Source organism: Coniophora puteana (genome assembly GCF_000271625.1).
Source record: "Coniophora puteana RWD-64-598 SS2 unplaced genomic scaffold CONPUscaffold_4, whole genome shotgun sequence".
Taxonomy (NCBI): Eukaryota; Fungi; Basidiomycota; class Agaricomycetes; order Boletales; family Coniophoraceae; genus Coniophora; species Coniophora puteana.
This window is the reverse complement of record NW_006913056.1, coordinates 26,319-49,190: the sequence shown is the minus strand read 5'-3', so window position 1 is coordinate 49,190 and position 22,872 is coordinate 26,319. Positions and strand designations below refer to the sequence as shown.

Here is a 22,872-nt window from a genome sequence, read left to right as displayed (position 1 = left end):
GGATCTCTTTTAACACATACCTTGGTGACCATTTTGTTACCTGACGTATTAATGCGTGAGTTGGACGACGACCAGTGGATACTGCAACTTACTTGTAGACAGCATGCGTGATGATTGATGGTAGTGGCTTGCTACTCGTTCCGGCATGATATAGTTTCTGTCCGTAGTCTAAGTCTGCACTCTTTCCCTTTCCATCCTGATGATCGACAAGTCCTTTGTGCCCCCAATATATCCGCCTGTCACCTTTCTCAGGCCAGTCGTCAATAAGGTTGGCCAATGTTTGTATGTGCCCGTACGTGACTGGCTGTGGCCCATGCGGGCGCCACATGGCCATGACTGTGAGGATAGCTGTGAGTGTGGCCAAAACTAGCGTGAATTGTCTAAGCTGATGCAGTGAACGATGATTTAGTTAAGCATATTCACAATAAAGATGATCTAGAATGTCAACTTACGTGGGTTGAGCTCCACCCAAACTGAAACTCAGCTGAGGTTTTATGAAAGTAGAAGCTGTTCAATATAAGGGGACTGTGTATTTGAGATTCCAATCTGAAAGTCCATCCGCCACTGCGGCCCAGCATCCAGTCTTTATTTGCGTCAGCAAGCCGTGAAATTCTGATACAACGCAAGGGAACTCACGAAGAAAAGGCTTTGCCGCAAGCAACATCATGTTGTACTGACATGTAAGGGATGATTGGATAGGGTTTAAATCTAGACGAGCCCCCTCGGGTCGTCCCATGTTCCTCCAACTTCTCTCGTCTTCTAGGGTGTTTGTGACAGTTCCAGCTTGGTGCAGTATCATTGCCAACGGTCCTTGTTGGAGGGCGGTGATGGGGAAAAACAACGACCAAAAAAGCCACTGGTTTTGATACCAGTACTCCATACCTCCTGTGATAGTCCGTCCGGATGTCATCCATCCATAGAAACAAATGAGAAGCCATATGGATATAATTGAGGTGTGGGCATGACGGCACGCCTGCCATGCAGAGAGATGAGTGAGAGAAGGGTTTTTGGGATTTGAAAAACTGCCAACGTCTGAAACGTCGCACATGGAGCGCTCAGCATGTCGGTGAACATTAGAAGATATCAGTGATGTTGATGTGGCGCCTAGAGCTGTCGTGTCCCAAGTCGGGATTGGGGTTGAGCGTAGGGAATAACACGCGATGGATGCTTGGAGTAGAATGCAAGTGCCCAAAACAAAGAGTGGTGCAAGATATACGCTCAACTTAAAGACGGCGTGGGTACCGACATTATTCCCATCCGTGTCATGAACGGTGATGTCGTAATAAAAAGTTGGTATGAGAATAGCAAATGTTGACGTAAATGATACCATCAAGAGAATTGCCATGACGGTGTTGCATAAGATGCCGTTGGGTCCTGTCCACCGCCGTTCCTGTGTCGATGCAAGTAGCCGCCCGTTTGTGTTGTTGTGAAGTCTGTGCTCAGCGATTAAAGCTGAGCGTAGGGCGGTGCCGTGAACATAGCCGAGTCCCTCTGTAGATAGAGTAACTAAGCCGCTGAGTACCAAGTGGAATATCTCTGAGGTGGCATTTCGAGACTTGAAATCTGCATTCGCATCCCCGGGCTTTAAGGTGACGGCGCCGTATTTGAACGTGGACCGATATGCGATGATCAGACACGCGCCAGTTACTATGCAGGTCATACCGAAAACCGCAGAGAAAGCGAGGGCGACAAAAGCAAAACGGCGAGCTAGGTGGCCGGAGCTGCCATGAGGACATGGGGGGGAGGGTTCCTCGTAACTGGTAGTACCATCCAGTGGCAACCTGTTATCAGTGTTGTGATTTGTTTCGGCGTCAAAACGGTTACGCATGACGAGGAGGTGTAATGAGTTCTGAAGAGTGTGTGGATGTAAGGAGCTCTGTGTACGATGAGGCTTGTGCCTTTTTGAATCTCGAGCACACAGCTGGTGACCGAGGGAACAGTGATAGCTACATAGCCAAGAGCGTATCCTGTGCATTTCAGTGTAATGTGATTCAGATACTGCACCTGCTCTGCCCAAGCTCTGCCCCTACGACCCTTCCACGACACAATGCAGGTAACCCAAAGGGCTGAGAGTCTGCTAGCTGTCACAGTGATTGATAAGACTGCCGGCAAAGTCTATTGCAGATAGTGTATTCAGAGCTCAGCGCATAGGGGCTTTGCTGTCATTTATGGTAGGATTAGGGTTGGTGCAATGCTCGGCGGTATAATGACACCGTCGTCCACGTCCACGTCCACGTCCACGTCCGACCCGAATCTCTGTCGCTCTCCTTTCCTCTTTCAAGTCTGCAGCAATGTATTACCTTCGAAACCTCGGATCCGTTGCAGTATCACCGGTCGCTCAGAAGTCCCGACGTAACCCGTAACCTCCCTTCTCGCTCGGTCAGTGGCTCGTGTGATATGGGACACTTTGGACGTTGTATGACGCGACACAACGGGCGCGTCCTACACTTGTGGAATCGTCCATGTTTCTCCTCGAGCCCCATTTCCGCAAAAATACAAACTGCAAACGCTCTAGTATGATGCATGATGGCTCAAGCGCTCACCTATGTTAGTCTTCGAGCAGGACTTCACGGATTCAGCGAACACGATCCTACTTGCATGCAACACGCTGCGCGAGCTACGCACCACATGTCACTCCGACGTGCTCAAGTTCATGGACACCATCGAGGCCGACTCGGGGGTATATATCATGGTAGAGCGAGTGAAGCCGTTGTCTATCAGAGGCCGACTCGGGGATATACATCATGACGGAAAGAGTGAAGCCGCTGTCTGTGACGCTGCCGCTGTGGGCGTCCAAGGGCGCGAAGGAGCGGGAGGACTGGCTGCTGTGGGGCCTGCGTCGGATATCGGTGCGTCGTCCTTGTCCCCGGAGACGGCAGGGAGGTCGTGCAGTGACTGATATTGACAGGTAGCACTTGTGTAACACCCGCGTCTATCAACGAGAGCGCGTCGGCGACAGAGGCGAACGTGCGGCAGAATGAGCCGTGTTTCGTACGTTTGCTTCTTCCGCCAATAGTGATCGCGAGCTCTCGTAACGCTCGCTCGCTCGATATCGCCAGCTTTTTTCACAACTTCTGGACGCTGGAGGGTAAACACTCCGACGCTTTCGTTGAACCCGCGAGAGTCAGAAACTCCGACCAGAAGCTGGCGCCAGCGGAAGTTCCTAGAGTGACGATGCGAAAGCTATAGGTATGGTGGAGTGTAATGTACAGGCATATACAAGTCACGATGCAGGCAAGACCCACAAAAGCGGCGAAGATGAGAAAGGAGATGGTCAATCGCTGTGATAGGCGATGGGAACTAGAGCTAGAGCCAGAGGATGGGTGAGGAGAATCATACGACCTGTTAGAATCAGAGGGAAGGTATGATGTGTTTTCTGTGCCAGGATTCTGTCCAATGTCGCGGTCGAATTCGTTGGGCATTACTATGCTACCTTGAAATTGTCTGCTGAAGGTCGAAAGAAGTGGTTAAGACGATGTTGGGAGCGTAAGTTCTCATATACCCTAGCACAACGATGATAAGGTGCCGAACAATCGCACAAAGTGCGCTACACAGCAGCAGAGAAAGTTACCGGGATGATGAGAAAATCATGTCAGTGCGCCCGGCATGAAACGTCGATTGCTAACCTGCCTCCACTCTGCGGTATACCAGTCCGACCCAATCCGCCATCCATTAACGCGGCCATCTCAGCCAGACAACGAGCATTGTTGAAGTTATCACAGTCCAGTGGCCAACGTAAAGCAAGTTGAAAAGTAGCCAAAGGCGAGACCCTGAGATGCCTGAGTGGTGCAGCATTACGTTGCCGAACACAGCATCTTCAAGCGATATCATAGCACGGCTTCTTGAGCTGAATCGCCACCAGAATACAGGCCTTCTTGCGGACTTCTTCATCCCGTCTCCACGTTGCATTTTAAGCTTGAAGCGTAGCGCAATTCCAGAACTAAGTAGGTGCTAGTATGAACCCTGCGGTTATGTCCGACTTCAACCATCCATCCCCATAACCTCGTAAACGCCCAGCTGAAAGACGGGTGCGCGCTGGGACGGTCAGTCCCGGAGAAGACCACGAGAGTACTCGTATAGCAGGGATGAGTCGATGAGTGGCTGCGAGCGCGCACGACTTCACGCTATGTACTGCCAATGCCGGCCATGCCGGCCCTAAACTACTGCATCGTGCCTTCCTCAAACTTTCAAGGCTCGGTCAACCCTCCCTACTCCAGCGTGCATCAGAGACCGCGAATAAAAATATAATAGATACAAGAGACGCCTGGATACAAAGCACGCGTGCTAAACATGGCTACAAACGATACAGGTGAAGATGAGTTAAACGAACGACAAAGAGGGACGGCGGATGGTGGATGGTGGATGGTGGAAATGCAGGAGGTGGAAAACCCAGCAATACATACTGTAAAAAAGAGAGCCTATAAACGTCCGCGATGTGCATGTGCATGTGTTGTGCGATGCTTAAACTTATATAAGTGCAAGGTTGCGACAGCTCAAGAAGAACGAATGCAAGAAGAAAACAAAACAAAACAAAACCAGCAAGCCAACAACGGCTCCTCGCGCCTACGACCGCCCCTGCAGACTCTGCATAATCGACCGTATCGGCCTAAACCGCCTCCCCTCCCCTCCCCCCAACTTCCCTTTCGCCGCCGCCGCCGCCGCCGACAACGAGCCCGACCCCCCAACCACACTCGCGCCCCCACCGAGGCCACCCAGCGCGCCCCCAGAAGAAGACAGCGACGCAGACGCAGACAGCCCAGCGAGACTGTCCGCGCCAAAGCCCATCCGCGTGAGCTTGTTCGCGCTCATCATGTGCCGGATCTGCTGCTGATTGCCCCTGCGCGCTGCTGCTGCTGCTGCTGGCCCCGCCGCACCGGCGCCCAAGCCCGCGCTGTCGAGTGTCGCCTGCGACGGCGCGGTCGAGCACCGCGAGAGCGGGACGCCGAGGGCGTGCAGAGGTGCGGAAGCATCGAGCAGGTCGGGACAGTCCTGGCCTGGCTCTGGTGTGATCGCTGCTCGGATGTGGGTGGGCCGCGTGCCGTGCGAATGGGAATACGTCCGGTGGTGCGAGTACGGCTGGCTCTGTGACGGAGAACGAGAGGCTGGGGTATGCGTGTTCTGGTGAGGATGCAGATGCGAGAACGAGCGCGGGTGCGGCTGGCCCTGCGGATGCCTGTGCGTGTTTTGCAGGTACTGCTGGTCCGGCTCGCTGTCGGACGTGAACACATCGTCGTGCGACGCTGCACGTCCTTTGTGGCGGTACGAGGGCCGTCGGATGCCCAGCGCATCGTACGAGGCTTTCTCTGCCGTAAAAGCGCCATCAGCCCCAGAATCTTTCGCAGCTGTAGAACCCGAAATCCCACCTCTAATATCCGACCTCGCCGACTCCTTCCGCATCCTCCGCGCCCCCTGCATCCTCTCGTCTCCGTGACTCCCCCGCCTAACCTTCTCCCTGCCCGTGAGCGTCTCAAACGCCGCCCTTTTCTCCTCCTCCTCCTTAAACTTCCTCTCGAGCGCCATACTCTCCCCGAGCGCGAGCAACTTCGCACTCAGCGGCGTCCGCGCCATCAGCGCATCATCGCCACCATCCTCCATACCCATATTGAGAATACTCGCCTGCGTGCGCCGCACGAGCGCCTCCGCCTGCGCATGCGTCGAGATCTTGCTCAGATCAATGTCCATCGGCGCGCTCGCGCCCCTCCGCAGCGCCAGCCCCCCCTCCCTTCCACCCGTCCCGGCGGACGCAGGCGTCAGCGGGAGCTCATCAAACTCCGCCCGCGGACTGTCCGTCTCCGCCCCCGCCCCCGCCATCGTCACCGGCGGCAAGCCCTTCGCACACGCCGGCCCGCGCGGACTCGGCATCAGCTCCATATAATGCGGCGTGTTCGGCGTAGCGAGCCCCGTCGACGTTGTCGTCGCGCTCGACGCCGAGCGCGGGTGCCGATGGCGATGATCGTGGCTGTTGTCCGTGCTCGTGCTGCTCGTGCTTTCGCCCCGCAGCCGTCCGGTCACAAGCCCCGATTCGGGGCTGAGCGTGGTCGGGTCGCCGGCGACGGGTGCACCCAGGTCGTCGGCTTCGGAGGGAGGCGGGACGTTGATGCTGAACGGGAACGCTCCGCTGCATAGCGTCGCAGGCGGGGCGTCGGCGGCAGCAGAGTGGGAGGAAGGCGTAGAGGGGGACGAGGACAGCGCAGGTGACGTCGCGCGATCGCGCGAGGGCTGCGAGGATATCTGCGGGAGGAACGAGCGCGACTGGTCGATCGGGACGCCGTATTCCTCTTCGTCTTCGTCGTCTTCACCGTCAAGTTCGCCTTCGTCCTCGGCGACATCGACGATAATAGGCGGGGTCGCCTGAGGCCGTGCTGTGCGCAGCATCTCATCTTCGTCATCTTCATCTTCCAGAACCTCACTCTGCCGCACCAGTACCTGTTCCCTTCCTCGCCTCCTCTCTGGCTGCCCGTTTTCTTCAGCCCCATTGGGCAAACTCGTCTTGCGGCCGAGCGTAGCGGCAGCAGCCGGCGGAGGCGTCTGAGCCTGCGCCGACAGACTAACCGTTCTCAGCCTGCTCTCCTGAGCAGGGGCCAGTGCCGGGTTAGCGTTCGAACCCGACCCCGTGCCGCTGAGCTGCCTCGCGGCACCTGGACTCTGTGCACGTCCAGCAAGGGACGACGAAGACGACGACGCATCGAACCGGATATTGCGCGACGACGACGCCTTGCTAAGTTGCGATGGCGGCGGCGGCGGCGAGTGGGTATATGGGTGTAACTGCGACTGCGATTGTGGCTGCGACAGCCCGGACGACGACGAGCGCTGATGCGCTCGCAAAATCCCGGGCCTCGCATGTGCACTACCGGCGCCGCCGCCACTCTCATCGGGGGTGCTCCCCGAGCGCGTCCGGAACTGATCCTGGCTTGGTCGTTGGCTGGTGCTTTGCTGGCTGTAGTCGTGCGACTCAGACGTCGAGCGGGGATGTGCACCCCTCGCGATAATGCTCCCGCTCCCGTTACCGCTAGCACTAGCACTGCTGCCCATCCGATGCCGCTGATACTCGACCATCGGATTATCACGTGGCGAGGATGATAACGCCATCTGCCCCTGCCTGGGCGGGGACGACATGGGGAGTGAGCTGTTCGTGCTCAAAGCCGGTGAATGCGACGACGTGGGTCCAATGGGGATCACGTTGTACTCGCTAAAGGGTGTATGCGTGGGCGCGTGGGCGGGAGGCGCAGAGGAGGCGATGCTTGAGCTCGACCCGTCGATATTCGATTTTTTGAACAGGTTCAGCAGTGACAGCTTCGACCCGAGCTTGCGGGGCGAGGGCGACGCCCCCGACGCGTCCGTCCCGCTTTCTGCAGACTTGGGGCGCCTATACCTCGCCGACACCGTCTGCCTCTCCGCTTGCAAAGACGGCCTGCGGCCCGTGAACGTGTCGGAACGGGAGGAAGGGGCGGACTGAACAGGTCCGATGGAGGGATGTACCGCAGACGAAGACGACGCGGATGCGGAAGCGGACGGAGCGAGCAGCAACGCCTTATCGAACAACTCCCCGGGTGGCGTTCCCGTGCCCTTGATGGTATTGAGCGCGTTGAGCGCGTGGTCGATCGAGCGCTTGAGGTGCAGCCTTTTCCTGACTTCCGTCCGGCACGGGCTCTTGTCCCTCGACGTTGACCCATCGCTGCCCTTTCCTCCTCGTCCTCCATATCCACTCCCGCTCCCGCTGTCCATCCCATAGCCAGGTGTGAGCCTGTTGAGCGAATTGAGGTCCCTGTCCTTGTCCACGACCCACTCCCTGAGGAGCTCCGCACACTCGAGCCAGCCATTCTCGCGCGCGACGTCCTGCGGCGTGACGCCGTGCTTGTCGGCGAGATCAGCACGTGCACCGTTGAAGAGCAAGGTGCGGATGATGTTGGCGTGGCCGTTGGCGGCAGCAAAGTGCAGGGGAGTGGAGCCGGAGGTGCCGACGATGGGGCCGCTTGAGGTATCGCGGTTGTTTCTGTCGGAGTAGCGGAGAGGGAGCCTTTATTGTTCGTTTGTTCGTATATGGTCAACGTTGTGGATTTATCGGGTGGGGTGGGCGTGTTTGTTGAGCGATGTGGACCATTTTGGTCGAATTGAGCGAGGCGGTGTATAGGTTTGAGCGTCAGTGGGCACAACTCTTTGGGGTACCGGGGGAAATGAAGGGGGCACGCACCTGGCAGCGTTCACATCTGCACCGTGCTGAATGAGGAGCTTCACAATGAGCTCGTCACCGCCCGCACAGGCAGCATGGAGGGGCAAGACGCCCCCGAGAACGGAGTTGACGGGCTGGCCATGGGACAAGGCGTACTTGACGAGACCGACATCGCCGGATGCGGCGGCGGCGTGTAAACCGAGGTGGGGGACTGGATATGGGAAATGAAAGGGCCGAGGTTAGAGCGAGATAACGACGATGGGGGATGCGGGGAAGTGCGGAAGGGTGAGATGGGAGAGGAGGGGAGGAGGTGGAGGACGTACAGTCTGTGGTAACGTTGTACTTTGCGTTGGCCCTGCTGGACTTGGACTGGGTGGGCATATGTCCGAGTGTAGGATGAGATAGTTGAAATTTCTATCGCAGCCGATGGCTCGAGTAACCGGACGGCTACGACAGGGTGCGGGTTGACGAGCGAGCAGGAAGAGAAAGAGGTGGGGTGCTGAGACGCCGTTCGCCTAGCACGGAAGAAGGTGTCCGTGGATGGAAGTGGAGAGTTGTTGATGGGCAGCGTTGTCGAGTTGGAGGTTATAAGACAAGGAACAAGGCCAACATGACCAGTGCGATGAGTGTGGCGGTGGAGTCTGGGATGATGGAGGGGACTCAGAAGAAAGACAATTAAGAGAACTCGGAAGGGCGACTGGAACGGAGACAAAAAACATTTATTCACAAGCACAATCCTGGGAATTTCACTACATACTCCTTCCTCCTTCAGGCACACCTGTCTATGTCATCCTTCCCCTCCTTGTCCATTTCGTCCCCCATGTCCAATTGTCAACCTCGCAAACCTCCGATTCCAGCGCTTGACGGCCTCGTACGATCCAGCCCCAGCCTCTCAGAATGGGCACCACAGCTTAGCAAGCCTCGCCCACCCATCCCCCATCGAAAGCCACCATCAGTACCAGCGCATCTAAATCAGTTGATACACATTTCCATACAAAGCGAATACAAGACACTCCAAAAATGAAATCCGAGAGACCGCGTCCCTCCATCATGATCCGATCCACGTGCTCGAGTCGCCGACTCCCAGCGACCTTGTCCCTGCGACAACCGTCGTCCTGCACTCCTAAGTTAGCGCTCAGCCACAAAGCAAGCCACGCCCAATCCTAGGTTCACATGCTTCGATATAATACAATAATCCATAAGTAATACAGTAGTCATCATAAAACATAGAAATCATGAATACATCATCATAGCCCGAGCCTGATCATCACAGTCCTCGTTCCCATCTGCATCTGCATCCACATCCCCGTCTCCGACCTCCATCTCGAGGGCCCTCCGGTCACTTTCCCCTTGACCAATCGCATCCGCGCTCTATAACACGACGGCTGCTTCCGCCCCGAGAAATCAGAACCGCTTCTTCTTCCTCCGTACAACGCCTCGATCAACCCCGGCAGCAGTCACGGCGCACGCACTCCCACCCAATCAGCGCCCTCCCATCACCTCTTCCTCCTCACGCACCCACCGCCGACCGCCGCCCCGACACCCCCGTCCTCGGCGTCGCCGCCCCAACGCCAACCGTGCTCGGCGGCAACGCCACCCCCGCAGCCGTATACACCGAGCGCGGCGTCGCCCCGCCGACCGTACTCGCAGGCAACGCCACCCCCGCGCCCGTGTACGCCGTATACGCCGTGCGCGGGGTACTAGGCAGCGGCACACCCGCAGCCGTATACCGTGTCCTGCTCGAGCGCACCGACCCCGTCTTGTACCTTCTCGGCGACCCGCCCCCCGAAGACGAGGACGAGGACGAGGACGAGGACCTAGGCGAGGCGGGGGACGAGTTCCCGCTCGACCCAGACGTGTCCTCCTCGCTCGACACCGCATACCGCAACGGCGGCGGAATCACCGCCGGCTGTTCCCCTCTGCTCGGCGAATCCGGGTTATGATAGATACTGAACCCATTAGGCGTATACGGCGCCGGCTGCGGCGGCACCGGCAGCGGGCCCGCCTGTCCCCCGCCCAGACCGTCCGTCGCGGGAGGAGGCACAGGCACAGCATGAGCTGTCTCGTCGCCTCCCTGGCCGCCAGATTCGGGCGGCCCGGTGGGCACGAAGCCCAGCGGCAGCCCCGGGCCGCTGTCCTCGCCCGCGCTCATGGTGTCGTTGGACCCGAGGCCGTTCAGCGGGATGTTGCCCGGCAGCGGGGACAGCTCCGGCGCTTCGTACGGGTTGGGCAGGGGCGTGGGGCGGTTGGCGTCTGCGGGGCTGAGCATGCTGGATGGCTGGGAGGGCGTGCGCCGGAGGGTGTTTGGGTGGCCGTTGGCTGATTTTTGGGAGATGGAGGAGCCGGGGCGCGACTGGCATAACATCGTCGGTTTAAGATAGCCTTGCTCAGACAGAACACATACCGGTGGCTGAACAGTAATATTATACGACCCATATGACGAGGCGCTCATGCGCCCCGCCGACGACTGCGGCACCTTCAGCGAGCCCGACGACGAGTCAGACTGCTCCGTTACATATGCCTGGTACGCCTTCTGCGAGTTCGGAGGCTGCAGCACCGAGCATCAGCGCACGATAATAAAAGACAGAGAGAAGGAGCGCACACTATCCACCGCAACGTTCATCCCGAACCCACTCGCCGGTGTCCCCTGCGAACTCTGCACCTCCGGAATAACACTCAGCCCGCTCTCGCGCTGCGCATGCGCACGCGCAGCTGCTGACGGCGGTGGCGGCGCCGTATACTGATACTGCTGTTGCTGCTGGCCAGCGTACTCGGGCGGCGCATTAAGCAGCTCGAGCTCGCTCGTCTTCGTCGACGACCCCACGCTCTCCCGCGACGACCGTCTCCCAACTCTCCTCTGCCGCGCTCTCGAGTCGTCCGAGCGCGGCTCGGGTACATACAGAATATGCTCCGGCGTCCCCGTATTCGGCGGCGGCGTGCGTCCTGCAGACGATGCGGGCGACGCAGGCCGCAGAGGCGTGTACGCCGCGCTTTCGGGGCTCGGCGGTGGACGCCCGAGCTCGTGTGGGGGTGGAAGGCGGATGTGGTGGTCTGCGTCGATCGAGGGGATGAACCCGTCGAGGATGTTCACCTGTGGGTTCGAGCCGTTGGACTGCCGCGGCGAGTATAACGGGCTGCGGCTCCGCGTCCGCGCGCCACCAGATGGCGTGGCCGTGCGTCCGCGGTGCAGGTCCTCCATTGAAGACGACGAGAGGGTGTTGAGGACCGGTTCTGGTGCAGGCGGGGGCGGATGTGATGCGGGCATGGGCTGTTGCGGCGATATGGGTGAAGGCACAGACATGATAGAGTCGCCCGCGATGCTGTCTGTCGGCGTCGGGGTCCCCGACGAACCAGAGTCCCTCGTACGCGCAGGAGGTCGTCTAGAGCGCTCATGCACAAGAATATCCTTGCCCAAGCCCAGCCGCATCCCCTCCTTTATCCCCTGCTTCCTCCCCTCCTCCCTCGCCATCTCGACCATCCTCTCCTCCGTCATCTTCCTTACTCTTCTCCGATACCTGGCACACTCCTCCTCCGCGTCCCGCGCCCTCCCCTCGAGCGTATTAAGCACCTCCTGCGCCCTAAAAATCTCCTTCTGCGCGCGCTCCAGCGCATCTTTATACAGCTCCAGCTCCTCGCGCACCGTCGCGCCCTCCTGCTGCGCCGCCACACGCGCATCCGCCGCCTCCTTGAAGCGCACAACGGTCTCGACGACACGCCGCTCCGCGTCGTCCGCGCGGCGCGTCTCGCCCTGCAGCTGCTCGGTGAGCGACAGCACCTGCTCGCGCAGGTCCTGGCACGCGCGCTCTTCGAGCGAGAGCAGGCGCGCAAGGTCGCGTGCGGTCGGCAGCGGCTCGCCGTGCTCGCGATTGCGGATGCGTGATTTGCTGCCGCCGGTGGTGGAGCGGCCGCCGGGGGAGAGGAGGCGCTCGAGTTGCTCGACGGGGCTCATGAGCTGGGAGCTGGATGGGGATTTGGGTGGGATGGGAGGAGAGTTGGTGTCCATTACGGCGGTCATGAGTGACGTTGGGTGATGATATTATAAGAGTGATACAGAAGAGAAGAGTGCGGGGTGGTACAGTCGATGCTGAGGATGCTACAGGGCGGGTCGAGTGCCGTCTGAGAGTCTAGAAAACGTTATGGGGACATGCGCGTTTTTGAGCAGAAAACGAGGGAAAATGACTGCACGTTTTGTTGAAGCGAGATGCATCGTGCTGTTTGTGTTCCATGTTTGGTTTCCATCTCCTCCTTTTGTTGGCGTTCAGAGGACAGTAAAGACCCCGCAAATCTCCGGTCCAGGGCCGAAGTGACTCCTGCCACCCAGAACTGCAAACGAACCTCCTTCGTTCGCCGTCACTGGGAACGACATGCTAGGCTATCACGACATGCTGATGGATGGAGTGCCCTTCAAGGCTCACCCTGATTCAACACTCACAGGGCCATGGGATCAGGGGCTACGCAGACTTTGCCGCGAACGCCCACAAACACGGACACAACTTAGCTTTAAGCTGCAGACGCCCATAAAGCACTGACCAATCTCCCATGAAATTGGAGCGAATCGTAACATCTATTGCCTCGGCGATTTCATTTTAACGCCCTGCCTCGCCATTCCGGTGCCTCAGCCCCACGAGAGGTACTCAAACTAAATCTAATTAGAACTCGAGTGGTTTTGCAAGATCGTTCAAGTGACCAACCCTTGATCACCCGTTCGAGTGTACTCAGCCTAGTCACCGTGCATGTTAGATCTCAAATGGGTATACAATAAATCACAACCATCCTCAATGGCAAATGCCGTAACAAACGACCCCCGCGGCCTGCCTCACGCACGCGACGCCTCCAAGCCTCGACCTCATGCCGCCGGCTCCTCGTGCCGAAATCCATTGCTTCACTTCCCAGCGGCAGCCTTCTTCTGCTCCTTGAGTTTCTCGATACGCTGTAATCAAACGAAGAGTCGCATTGGTGATCAATTTTAGGAAGGCGAATCAGGAACACGTCGAACACGTACCTGCCGCCGTTCCTCCTTCCTCCTCGCCATCTCCGCCGCCTTCTCCTCCTTCGTCATAGTACCTGTGTTCGCTGGCGGTGGTGGGGACGATACCGGCGTCGGCACTGCGCTGGAGGATAATGGCGATGCGGTGCCAACTGCGGATGTCCGCGCGGCTTTTGGTCGTGTCGGCGTCGGTGAAATGGTCTGCACGACTGGTGGAGGCGGGTTCTTCGGTGTTGTCGAGAGTCGACCGTTCAACGAGGCAGCGTGCGTATCCATAGCACCCCATTCGTCATCGCCTGGTGGACGTGAAATCAGTCTAATGGGTGTAAAATCACCAGCAAGTCCTCACCCCCATCCGCATCTTGCACAGTCAACCCGGGCGCTGGCGCGCTCTCGAACGCACCTAGTTCGAAAAACACCACCAATGAGTTCGGCACCATGTAGGGAAAAAGCCCAACTCACTCCAATCACCCGCATCAGCATGCACATCCATCAAATCATCGCTCCCCCACGGGTTCATCCCCCCACCGAACCCATCGTCGCCCGTCTCCGCAGCGAACACCTCCTCCGCCAGCTTCGCGGAGACAGCGCTCGCAGGGAGCTTGCTTGCGCCGAGCTGCATACCCCGTGCGCGCGACGCCGACCCCGAGCCGGGGAAGGACCCGTTCGGCATCGCGGGCGTGGACACGGTCGACGCGGCTGCTGAGACCGTCGACGGCACCGCGAGCGTAGAGCTCGAGCTCGGGAACGAGCCAGGCGGGGGAGGCGCAGACGAGGGCCGGTCGATGCCCGCTGCGTCCAGTGTGCTGCCTGCTTCTCCTGGGGCGAGCTAATTTATAGTTTAGATGTGGATGATATGATGAGAGACAAGATCAGTTACCTTGCGTGTCATCGAGGACATTGCCCAGCTCGCAAGAGCCCCAGCGGCTCCTGCTGCCGAGTTCACCAGCGCATTCTGGTTAAGACCTCCGGGCATAGTCGCTACCGCACTTTGCACGCCATTTTCTTCGGTTGCCGTAATTTCGGGCTGTGTGAAGGGTCATGAGTATGTATAGTCAACATCAACGCCTGATTGCGACTGACCATAGTCGCAGCATGCGCCTCTAGCTTCTTCACAAACATATCCACAGCCTTGAACGCCTGATCTCTCACCAGCCTTTACCCTCATAAGCTCCCCGGCACATTTCCAGTAAAACAAAACACTCACCTCTCCCGATCAATCATATTCCCCGAAATCGCAGGGACAACCTTGCCCGCAACATCCTCGATATCAAAACACTCCGCCGTCGCCATAAACGCCATCAGCCCCGCCACCCGCGCGTGCACGAACGGGTCCTTGAGCGCGCGGCAGAACGCGGGCACGAGCACCTTGCGTTTCGTGTTGTAGCCCAGGGTCGGGCCCAGCCGCCCGATGAGGATGCACGTGTTGGTGCGGATGGACGCTTCCGGGTCGTTTTGCATCTTGGCGAGGAAGCGGAGGACGTCGTTGTTCAGGATGCGGTCGTTGAACTGGGGGGAAGAGTTGAGAAGGAAGGCAGGGGAAGTGTGTTTGGGCGTCTGCTGACCTTGGGGTAGAGGAGCGCAATCGCACGGACAGTCGCTTCCCGTATAACGGCAATAGTATCAGAGAACCCGGTTTGCTTGACTTCGCCGTCAGCAAGTGTTCCTCCACAGACGCCAGTCCAACCCACCAAATGCGGCCATATCTTATCAGAAACCGTCTTCTTATCCAACTTTTCTGCATATTCCCCCAAATTATCCAGCAGCGCCATACGCGTGCCTCGATCAGGGCTCGCGTACAGCTTGACGAGCGGGCCCGCGACAGTGGTCGTGTAGTCATCGCCCGACAGGGTCTTGCCAAACTGCAACACGACAGGGACGATCGCGGCTGCGGAAGCACCACCGAACTCGAGCGCGGAGACGAGCGACGGGAGTACGCGAAACGAGACAAATTCGGTCGGGAACGAGTCTGCGGACTCCTTGAGGTTGCTGTGTATCATTGTAGTTCTCAATGTCGAACATAATTATGGAGTGAGCTTACCGGAGAAGCGCCGTCTTCTCCGCCTCGCTCGCCAGGCTAAAGTTGTCCAGCCCCGCACAGACCTTCACCAGCCTGTTATCCGAAAAGAACCCAGCCCCATCGGCCGTCGCTTGCGACATGCCGATGTCAAGGAATGTCTTGGGTGACATCCGCGCTTTGCTGTTTGGATTCAGGAGTTTCTTGTATGACGGGAAGACGGACGTGGGTATGGCACCGCGGGACGAGGGCTGGGGAGGTGGATGTGGAGGCTCGGCTGTTGGTGGTGGTGGATGCGTGGGGTTGAACACGGAGTGCAGGAGGAGACCAAGGCCGTAGGCATCAGCTGCGCAGACTTCTCGTCTGAACAAGAGGATGTAGTCAGCTTGAGTGAACATCATGGCATACCTCGCTGCTCACTCTCGTAGTGCCGACCATCCACCCTTCTTCACCTCGGGCGACGCAATCGCGTTCGCGTCTGGTAGAAGGCTCGCTAGGTTCTATGTCAGGGGTAAATATATATCCTCGAAGTAGAGACAAAGAGACGCGCATATAAAACGGCCTGATCATCCTTCGGATTGCTCAGCAGCTCAAACCCTCCCAACTTCCACTCCCCCGACGGCGAAATGAAGATCGCATTCTGTCGCACGTTCGCATGCGTCGCCGACGCGCTCTCGTTGATAAACGCGAGCGCTACCTGCCAACCTCAGTCACCGCACGTCCTCTCCGCCCAGGGACAACTACAACGCACCGATATCCGATGCAAGCCCCACAACAACCAGTCCTCCCGCTCCTTCGCGCCCTTGGACGCCCACAGCGGCAGCGTCACAGACAGCGGCTTCACTCTTTCCGTCATGATGTATATCCCCGAGTCGGCCTCTACAGCGTCCATGAACTTGAGAACGTCAGGGTGACGTGTGGTCCGCAGCTTGCGCAGCGCGTTGCGGGCGAGAGGGATCGTGTTCTTGTTCGCTGGATTCGTGAAGTCATATTCAAAGACTGACACGGGAGAACCATCATCCTAAGGTGGTTGTTGCTTCAATGGTTTCACCTTTGAGCTTTCGAAGGAACGACGAACCCGCTTGGTCGCGTCATACAGTGTCCAAAGTGTCCCGCACGAGGCAACCTTTTGACCAAGCGAGAAGGGAAGGTTGAGCCCAGATTTCTGCACAAGCGTGGATACTGCAGCGGATCCGAGGGTTCGAAGGTAGTCCATCGCTGCAGACGCGCAAAGAGAAGAAAGGGGAGAGAGATAGATTCAGTGTCACCGTCGCCTGCCAGATCTAGCGTCGGGCATGTTGTCCGTGGTTGTGACGTGTGCGAACAGGAACGGAAATCAAAGCCCCTAACCGTGCATCCAGACAGACTCGACTCTGCGTTGGCCCTCGACTACGACCACGTTGATGCTCACGCACATGATCTAGACGAACATACGAAAGCTTTTCAAGATCATTCTCACCGGCGGTAAGGCAGAAGTCCCTGATAAACTAACACTTTCAATGACATATAACGCCAGGGTCACTTTATTTTGTTTTTCTATGCGGTATGAATAAGTTGCCCTATGAGTTGTAGGTAAATAATGACAAGAATAATGTCAAATATTCTGAAGCTCTAGTCTTGGCTATCGTAGCACCACCACAACTGGCACGTAATGTATATCCTCATAGGAAAGACGGTGACTGACAGAATCTCAATAAACAGAGCATCTACTTCGACCCGATGCTCACTATGAGCACACCAGTGTCTATGATGCATTCAATATTTGTAGCACATCTTGTCCTGCACTTAAGAAAAATGACAGGGCCTCATCTCATGGAAGAAGAATTGACACTCGTGCCATCGATACTCCGAAGATGGTCAATCATGTAAGTGCTTGAACGGGATGGTGCTTCTGTTTGTTTTGATTCGCATCATAGGTAGAACCATAACTAATGTATAGGTGATATCGATCTCGGCATAGAGCTGTCGCCGTTCCTCGCCAACTTTAAGCTTAAGCTTGAACGGGCGCCAATTTCCCGCTATTAATACTGAGAGAGCTTCAGTAGTTAACCATTTGCGTAGCAATATTGCATATAATAGGATTCTTGTATGCCTGTGATTCCGGAGCAGCTTTACTCGGTACAAATTCGTTAGAAGTTGTTCATTTTAAACCGGATTAACCTGACAAACGTGTTGTCCCATACAAAGTCGGCGATCACCAAGCACTGCCAACTAGACTGCAGACTGGTTCGCAGCGTTATTTACAGTCAACGCATCTGCAAAAGGAAGTGTCTGTGGCGTCTCGGAGAAGGGCGGTATCTGTCACTGTCCTGTACTACCACTCGCTTGATCGAGAACACCGAGGATCAAGCTCAAGGAGTACCACCTCCGTTATGATGGATGTATTCTATTCACCGCAAGCGTCAGCACCGAGGTATGTGTATGTCTAGTAAGGTTAAATGTGACATGGGAGCTAGAAGTGGGTATCGTGATTTGCCCAGGGCGCCGCTAATCTCAATATCCACTCGATCCAAACATTGCAAACCTCTGTGGTATACCCATGAGGGAAGATTTCCATATTTTGCAATGAATATACATAGCAATCGCCGCAGCCATCAATTGCAGCACAGGAATAGTACTATAAGTAATCATTTTCCATTGCAAATCGATCGCTCTGAGTACTTCCATCGGACTTTGCGTACGTGCGTCTCCACATCTCTAGACAAATCGACACGTACTGATTTAGCTTCCATTTTGTTTGCCGCGAAGCTTTCCCAGCGTTTGACAGGTCTTTCGATCCTCGGTCCAGTACGTGTTTTCGAAGTCTTATTGTATTTCGTGGGTTTCTCACCAAGGTAACACCTTAATCCCACCACTCAGTTATCAGATCTGTGTACGAAACAACTTCCTGAGGCGATCCGCGTCACTTATTTAGGAGATATTCCTCCGTGTGTACAATCCTCCATGTGTGCAAGGCAGAAAATCTTAACTCTCCAGTGAGCACCGCCTTCCCTCATAGCGATGTACAACATACCATTTTTGTGCTTACTTTACTCCGCCGCAGAGAACTCAAAGCGAACAAATAACCGAACAGGCGGTTGTTTTATAGCCTGATATGGTCTAGCGGCGAAGCCGTCAGGCGCTGTAAATCCACGTACCGACAGGGATTATCACTGTGCTTCTCAGTAACACCAAGGAAAACCCATGTCGGGACGCTTGGGCTCAAATGTAGGTCAGATCGTCACCTCCATGATTCAGTATTATTGGATATCACACTGCGCATTTTTGTTATGTCGGACTCGGGTCAGTGATTCCAGGAGACATCTGGAAGCGTAGATTATCTCGCAAGCTTTTCGCTGTACAACTAGAGAAGTTTAGACATAATTAAATTTCAGTCCATTCTCATGCCAAAAACCGCAAATATCACAACCTAGAAGAAGCCTCGGCGTTCTGGTTTGGCTATTGAGATCCGAAAATAGCTTTAGCAAGCCCCTATCACGGGTAAAATGGGCATCTTCTGCACGTAAGACGCCACAACCCGCGGAGCACGGGTGCTTGACGTTCGGAAAGTTACGTATCTCGCGCCCTTGTTACCAGTAGAAGTATACTATAGACGCCCTCGTATAAACTCATGCGCTATATAAGGACGATAGCTTATCCTTTAGGACTTTCATGTCGTACTCCACTGAAACAGATGCATCCCTCATACTACAACAACAGCTAACTCGAGTAGGTCCCGAGATACTTCGAAAGGTCAATTTGCTCGTACTCACCAGTGACGCAATACCCCTCACAGCTTCTGACATGTACGTGTATTGGCTCACTATAAGATGTGAATAAAGACTTCAACGATGCATTATATGTGCAGGGACCACTGTCCTTGTAAGCCGTCACGCGATACGTTTTGTGTACTCACCAACGTAGTAACTCTGAGGCCTGGGATGTTTTGACGTCTCTTGACGAAGACTTCTCTTATATATGGTGCTCTCGATGGTCACTGTACAAAATCCTGTACCTACTTATAAGGTACGGGATCTGTGTTATCGCTGCCATCGAGATGTGGTTTCGTAAGTACCTTAAATTCAGTGTTTCTCCCTTTCAAATCCTTATGCCTTTGAAGTGGTATTCTCTGCGACCATCACTGGGTTGGCATGCAGTGAGACAACAGCTGTGACACTCTGTAAGGACTTCGTCTTCATGAAGGGAATGCTTCCTCACGACCGTGGGGATAGGGCTTCACATCGGTATATTGGCATTATCAGAACGTAACTGCTCTCTCGTTCAGAACCTGCGCAGCATCTGACCTACTTTTAGTTATTCTTCTGGTTCGTATATGGGGTATATGGGAGCATGAACGATCCGTCGGGGGTTTTCTGGCTTCTTTGTCTTCGATCTGTGGCGTTGTAGTGATATACAGTGCTACCAAATTCACCAAGTCAATGGAAAGTAAGTCGTATTATGTTTTTAGGAAGTGCTTACTCTATAACTTCATGCCTATTTTGCCGTGACAAATGACAGAGTCAGTGTTCACGCCTCCGGCTGCCTCGAAATCACCCACGGCCACTGGCTTAAGCTGACATGGGGTATGCTACTCTGCGTGGAGACCGGTAAGCAGTAGTTTGTATAAAGTCTTTCTAGTTCGCTGAGGTCTCGGTTGCACTTTGAGTAGGATGTCTTATTTTGTTGTTTCTCAAATCTTATCGCGAATGCCAGCTCATCAAGGTTCTCCCAAACACTGAAGGTGATCTGACACTGGATCCCCTTCTTCACGTCAACAAGGACATACGGATTCTACCAAGGCTCTACAAAACCCTCTTGACCGATGGTAATGCATAATATTCGGCTATGCTGTGCATAGTAGCTCTGATGTAAACATTCCACAGGATCAATTTACTTCGTTTCTCTCTGCGGTACGAGTAGTCACTACATATGCTAGAAGCGATTGTGATGCTTTTGAAGGTCTGGTGTTGAGTCTTGTAGCGCTTCCGCAGCCGGCAAGTATTGTTCCGTCGTATTTATGCGGAGAAAGTAGCTGATCGAACCTCAATTGGTAGAATCCCAATATCGACCTGATGCTTCTTGTGAGCGTACCCGTAGCTATGCTACACTCGATATTTGTTGCACACCTCGTTCTGCATTTGCGACAAATGGCAAATCAAGACTTCATGGAAGATAAATTGACACACATGATTTCAACGTTTCGAGCTGTCTAGATACTTTTGTGGCACGCCAAATCTGAACAGTAATTCTCTCATTTTACGTAGTCAAGCGATGTACAAATGCTTTCTTCGCTATTTCTCATGAGTTTATTCTCATGAGGTTATGGGACACACGTGTGCACAATAAATTTAAACTAATGTTTGTAGGTATTAAGGGATGGATGCATGAATAGAAATCGAGTCCATCCAATTGATACTTATAAGTGATAACCGGCACAGATGGTGCACGGCATTACAGCCGAGTAACCCGCAAAGGTAAATCCACCTTACCCTCCCCAACCACCCTCGGACGAGGCAACAAACCCATCGCAACCTCGATCTGCGCCTTCGCATCCCGCATGTCAAACTCAAAGTTCCTCACGAGCGTCGACAACACCGCCTTGAGCTCCGCGAGTGCAAACGACTTCCCGAGACATGTCCGCGGGCCATCAATGAACGTCAGCAGATGCTTGTGCCCCTGGATCTCCCTCGCGCGCATCTTGAGGCCCTCGGGGTTGAGCCACCGGTCAGGGTTGAACACTTTTGCATCGGGTCCCCAGAACTTCTCGGCGCGGTTCATGTATAGGATAGAGACGGTCACTTGCGTGCCTTTGGGAATGACGATGCGGTCTACGAAATTGCCCGAAGCGTCCTTGATGGGGTCGCTGAGCGTGATAACGTCGTCTTCCATGGCCTGTTTGTTAAAGGGAGACATCAGAGAGTGGTATTTAGCATATCATCAGTTTACGTACCACACGTGCGGTTTCCGGTACAGGTCCGTGAAGACGGAGCGTCTCCAGAATGACCGCGTCCAGATACGGCAGCCCGTGGGTGAGCTGCTCGTATGTCGGATCTTTGTTGGTAAACTGAGATAGCTCATCCCTGAGATTGTTCTGGACATCCTTGTGCTGCGAGAGCTCAGCTAGCGCCCACTATAGGCGATTAGTATTTGTTTGTCACTTCAATTCTCCACATTCACTCACGGACAGGCTGACTGGATGGATGAGGTAACACGTTAGCACGTTGCGTTGATGGGGCAAAGAAAAACACACTTGAAGTGGTCTCATAGCCAGCGACCAGAAGCAATTTGATTTGCGAAAGCACTTCCTCCTCAGACATGTACAGCTCTGCGCCAGGCGACTGAGATTTGACTGCGGGGGAGACTGTCAGTGCTGCTACTTCAACGGTGCGAAGAGTTGGCGCTCACTAAGGAGCCCAATGACCGATTTGTCTTCTTGGCCGGGCGTAAGCCCCAACTTCTCCTGCTGCATTCGTTCCATAAAGTCCTTTGCCGCGCCACTAAGTGCCTTACTCAATTCCCTAGTGAGCTGTATCCAGTTGCTGGGCAGCTTCATGAGGCTCGGGAAGAAAAGTCCAAGCGTTAACCCCAGCTTGAAGACGAAAGAGGGTGGGGTCGACGAGAACTTGCCGAACACCTCAGCCACGTCGGAGTGTTTACCCTCTAGTGTTCCAAAGTCATGTGAAAAGCCGGCAATTCCGATTGAGTCGAGCCTCACGAAAGGTCAATTTCGTGATCGATGACGAAGGAAGATGCTTGACAAACGTACGAGACACGGTTCATCCAACCCTGCACTTCAATGACATTATCACCTGAAGACTCGAGGATCGAAGACCAGGCGTCCACAACCTGGTAACAGAATGCCCCGTCAGCTCAGCAATTTGTTAGGTATGCATCCATTGACCTTGTAAGCTGAGTCATAGAATGTACTGGAGATATTGCGAATAGCAGCGTTGCTGAACGCCGGGGCCATTACTTTTCGCTGCCTGATTCATGCGCTCAGAGCCGCGACACCGCCCACAATTCCATATTCCATACCTACTGTGGGATTCCTTCACCTCTGTAATGACGCTCTTTCCAACCTTTGGAATCACCGGGAACGTCAACAACATCGCCATGGGTGGACAGCTCAAGCGTACTCACCAATGCATGCACCAAGAAGTTCCCCACCTCCGGCCGTTCGTATCGGGACGTCTCGTACTTGTAAAAGTGCTGGACGGCCTTGGCATCGCACAGCAATATCTGAGACATCCCGAGTGTCGACGGGACGGAGTAGACGCCGCCGTATGCCTTCTCCCAGGCCTCGTAGAGCGAACCGGGGTCGTTGCTCTCGTTGATCATGTAGCCCTCGCCGAGCAGGAGGTTTGTGCGTGGTGGGCCGCGGAGCTTGGTAGCGACGAAACGGCGGCGCGCGGTGCGGGCGACCTTGAGGAGGATCCAGACGCTGAAAGTGATGGCGGCGACGTCCAGCACGCGCAGGTTGGAGACGACGTCTCTCAAAGCCGCAAGTGAGATATCGGGGAGCTGTTTGGGGATGACCGACATGCTGGACAGGATGAGGGGAGTTAGTTGGGACTCCGAGCTTTTCAGAGGGAAATGGTTTTATATCGCTAGAGGTTCTAGGAATCATTAACCTTCGGTCACATTCCGATCTTCATCGGCGATTCATTGTCTGACACTGCTTTCCTAGTCGTTCTTGCCACACAGCTTCCATGATCACCG

General features: G+C 55.4%; 5 protein-coding genes across 5 annotated transcripts; 1 reads left to right on the top strand and 4 right to left on the bottom strand.

Annotated features, from left to right (window-relative positions):
* Positions 1–2,539: 2,539 nt before the first annotated feature.
* Positions 2,540–2,816, top strand: CONPUDRAFT_28963 (uncharacterized protein; the record flags this gene model as incomplete). Its single annotated transcript, XM_007768088.1, has 2 exons — positions 2,540–2,680; positions 2,724–2,816. Coding segments are annotated over 2 exons (234 nt in total), but the record flags the coding sequence as incomplete, so codon positions are not given.
* Positions 2,817–7,905: 5,089 nt separating this feature from the next.
* CONPUDRAFT_31714 (uncharacterized protein) lies at positions 7,906–8,328 on the bottom strand (the record flags this gene model as incomplete). The annotated part of the gene is made up of 2 exons (XM_007768092.1): positions 7,906–8,017; positions 8,192–8,328. Coding segments are annotated over 2 exons (249 nt in total), but the record flags the coding sequence as incomplete, so codon positions are not given.
* A 993-nt stretch (positions 8,329–9,321) lies between these two features.
* CONPUDRAFT_163696 (uncharacterized protein) lies at positions 9,322–12,251 on the bottom strand. The gene is made up of 3 exons (XM_007768402.1): positions 10,773–12,251; positions 10,575–10,718; positions 9,322–10,523 (listed from the first exon to the last, which is right to left on the bottom strand). Exons 1-3 carry the CDS (start codon positions 12,183–12,185, stop codon positions 9,681–9,683), a joined length of 2,400 nt encoding a protein of 799 aa, XP_007766592.1. The 5' UTR covers positions 12,186–12,251; the 3' UTR covers positions 9,322–9,680.
* A 1,747-nt stretch (positions 12,252–13,998) lies between these two features.
* CONPUDRAFT_52362 (ARM repeat-containing protein) lies at positions 13,999–16,390 on the bottom strand (the record flags this gene model as incomplete). Its single annotated transcript, XM_007768144.1, has 10 exons — positions 13,999–14,184; positions 14,241–14,313; positions 14,365–14,666; positions 14,723–14,797; positions 14,849–15,146; positions 15,199–15,537; positions 15,595–15,667; positions 15,721–15,871; positions 15,926–16,195; positions 16,253–16,390. 10 exons carry the CDS (start codon positions 16,388–16,390, stop codon positions 13,999–14,001), a joined length of 1,905 nt encoding a protein of 634 aa, XP_007766334.1.
* A 4,214-nt stretch (positions 16,391–20,604) lies between these two features.
* On the bottom strand, positions 20,605–22,695 carry CONPUDRAFT_151631 (cytochrome P450; the record flags this gene model as incomplete). The annotated part of the gene is made up of 9 exons (XM_007768401.1): positions 20,605–21,045; positions 21,104–21,283; positions 21,335–21,345; positions 21,404–21,502; positions 21,559–21,863; positions 21,920–21,999; positions 22,055–22,136; positions 22,189–22,232; positions 22,294–22,695. The coding sequence occupies 9 exons, from the start codon at positions 22,693–22,695 to the stop codon at positions 20,605–20,607; spliced, it is 1,644 nt and encodes a 547-aa protein (XP_007766591.1).
* Between the last annotated feature and the right edge of the window lie 177 nt (positions 22,696–22,872).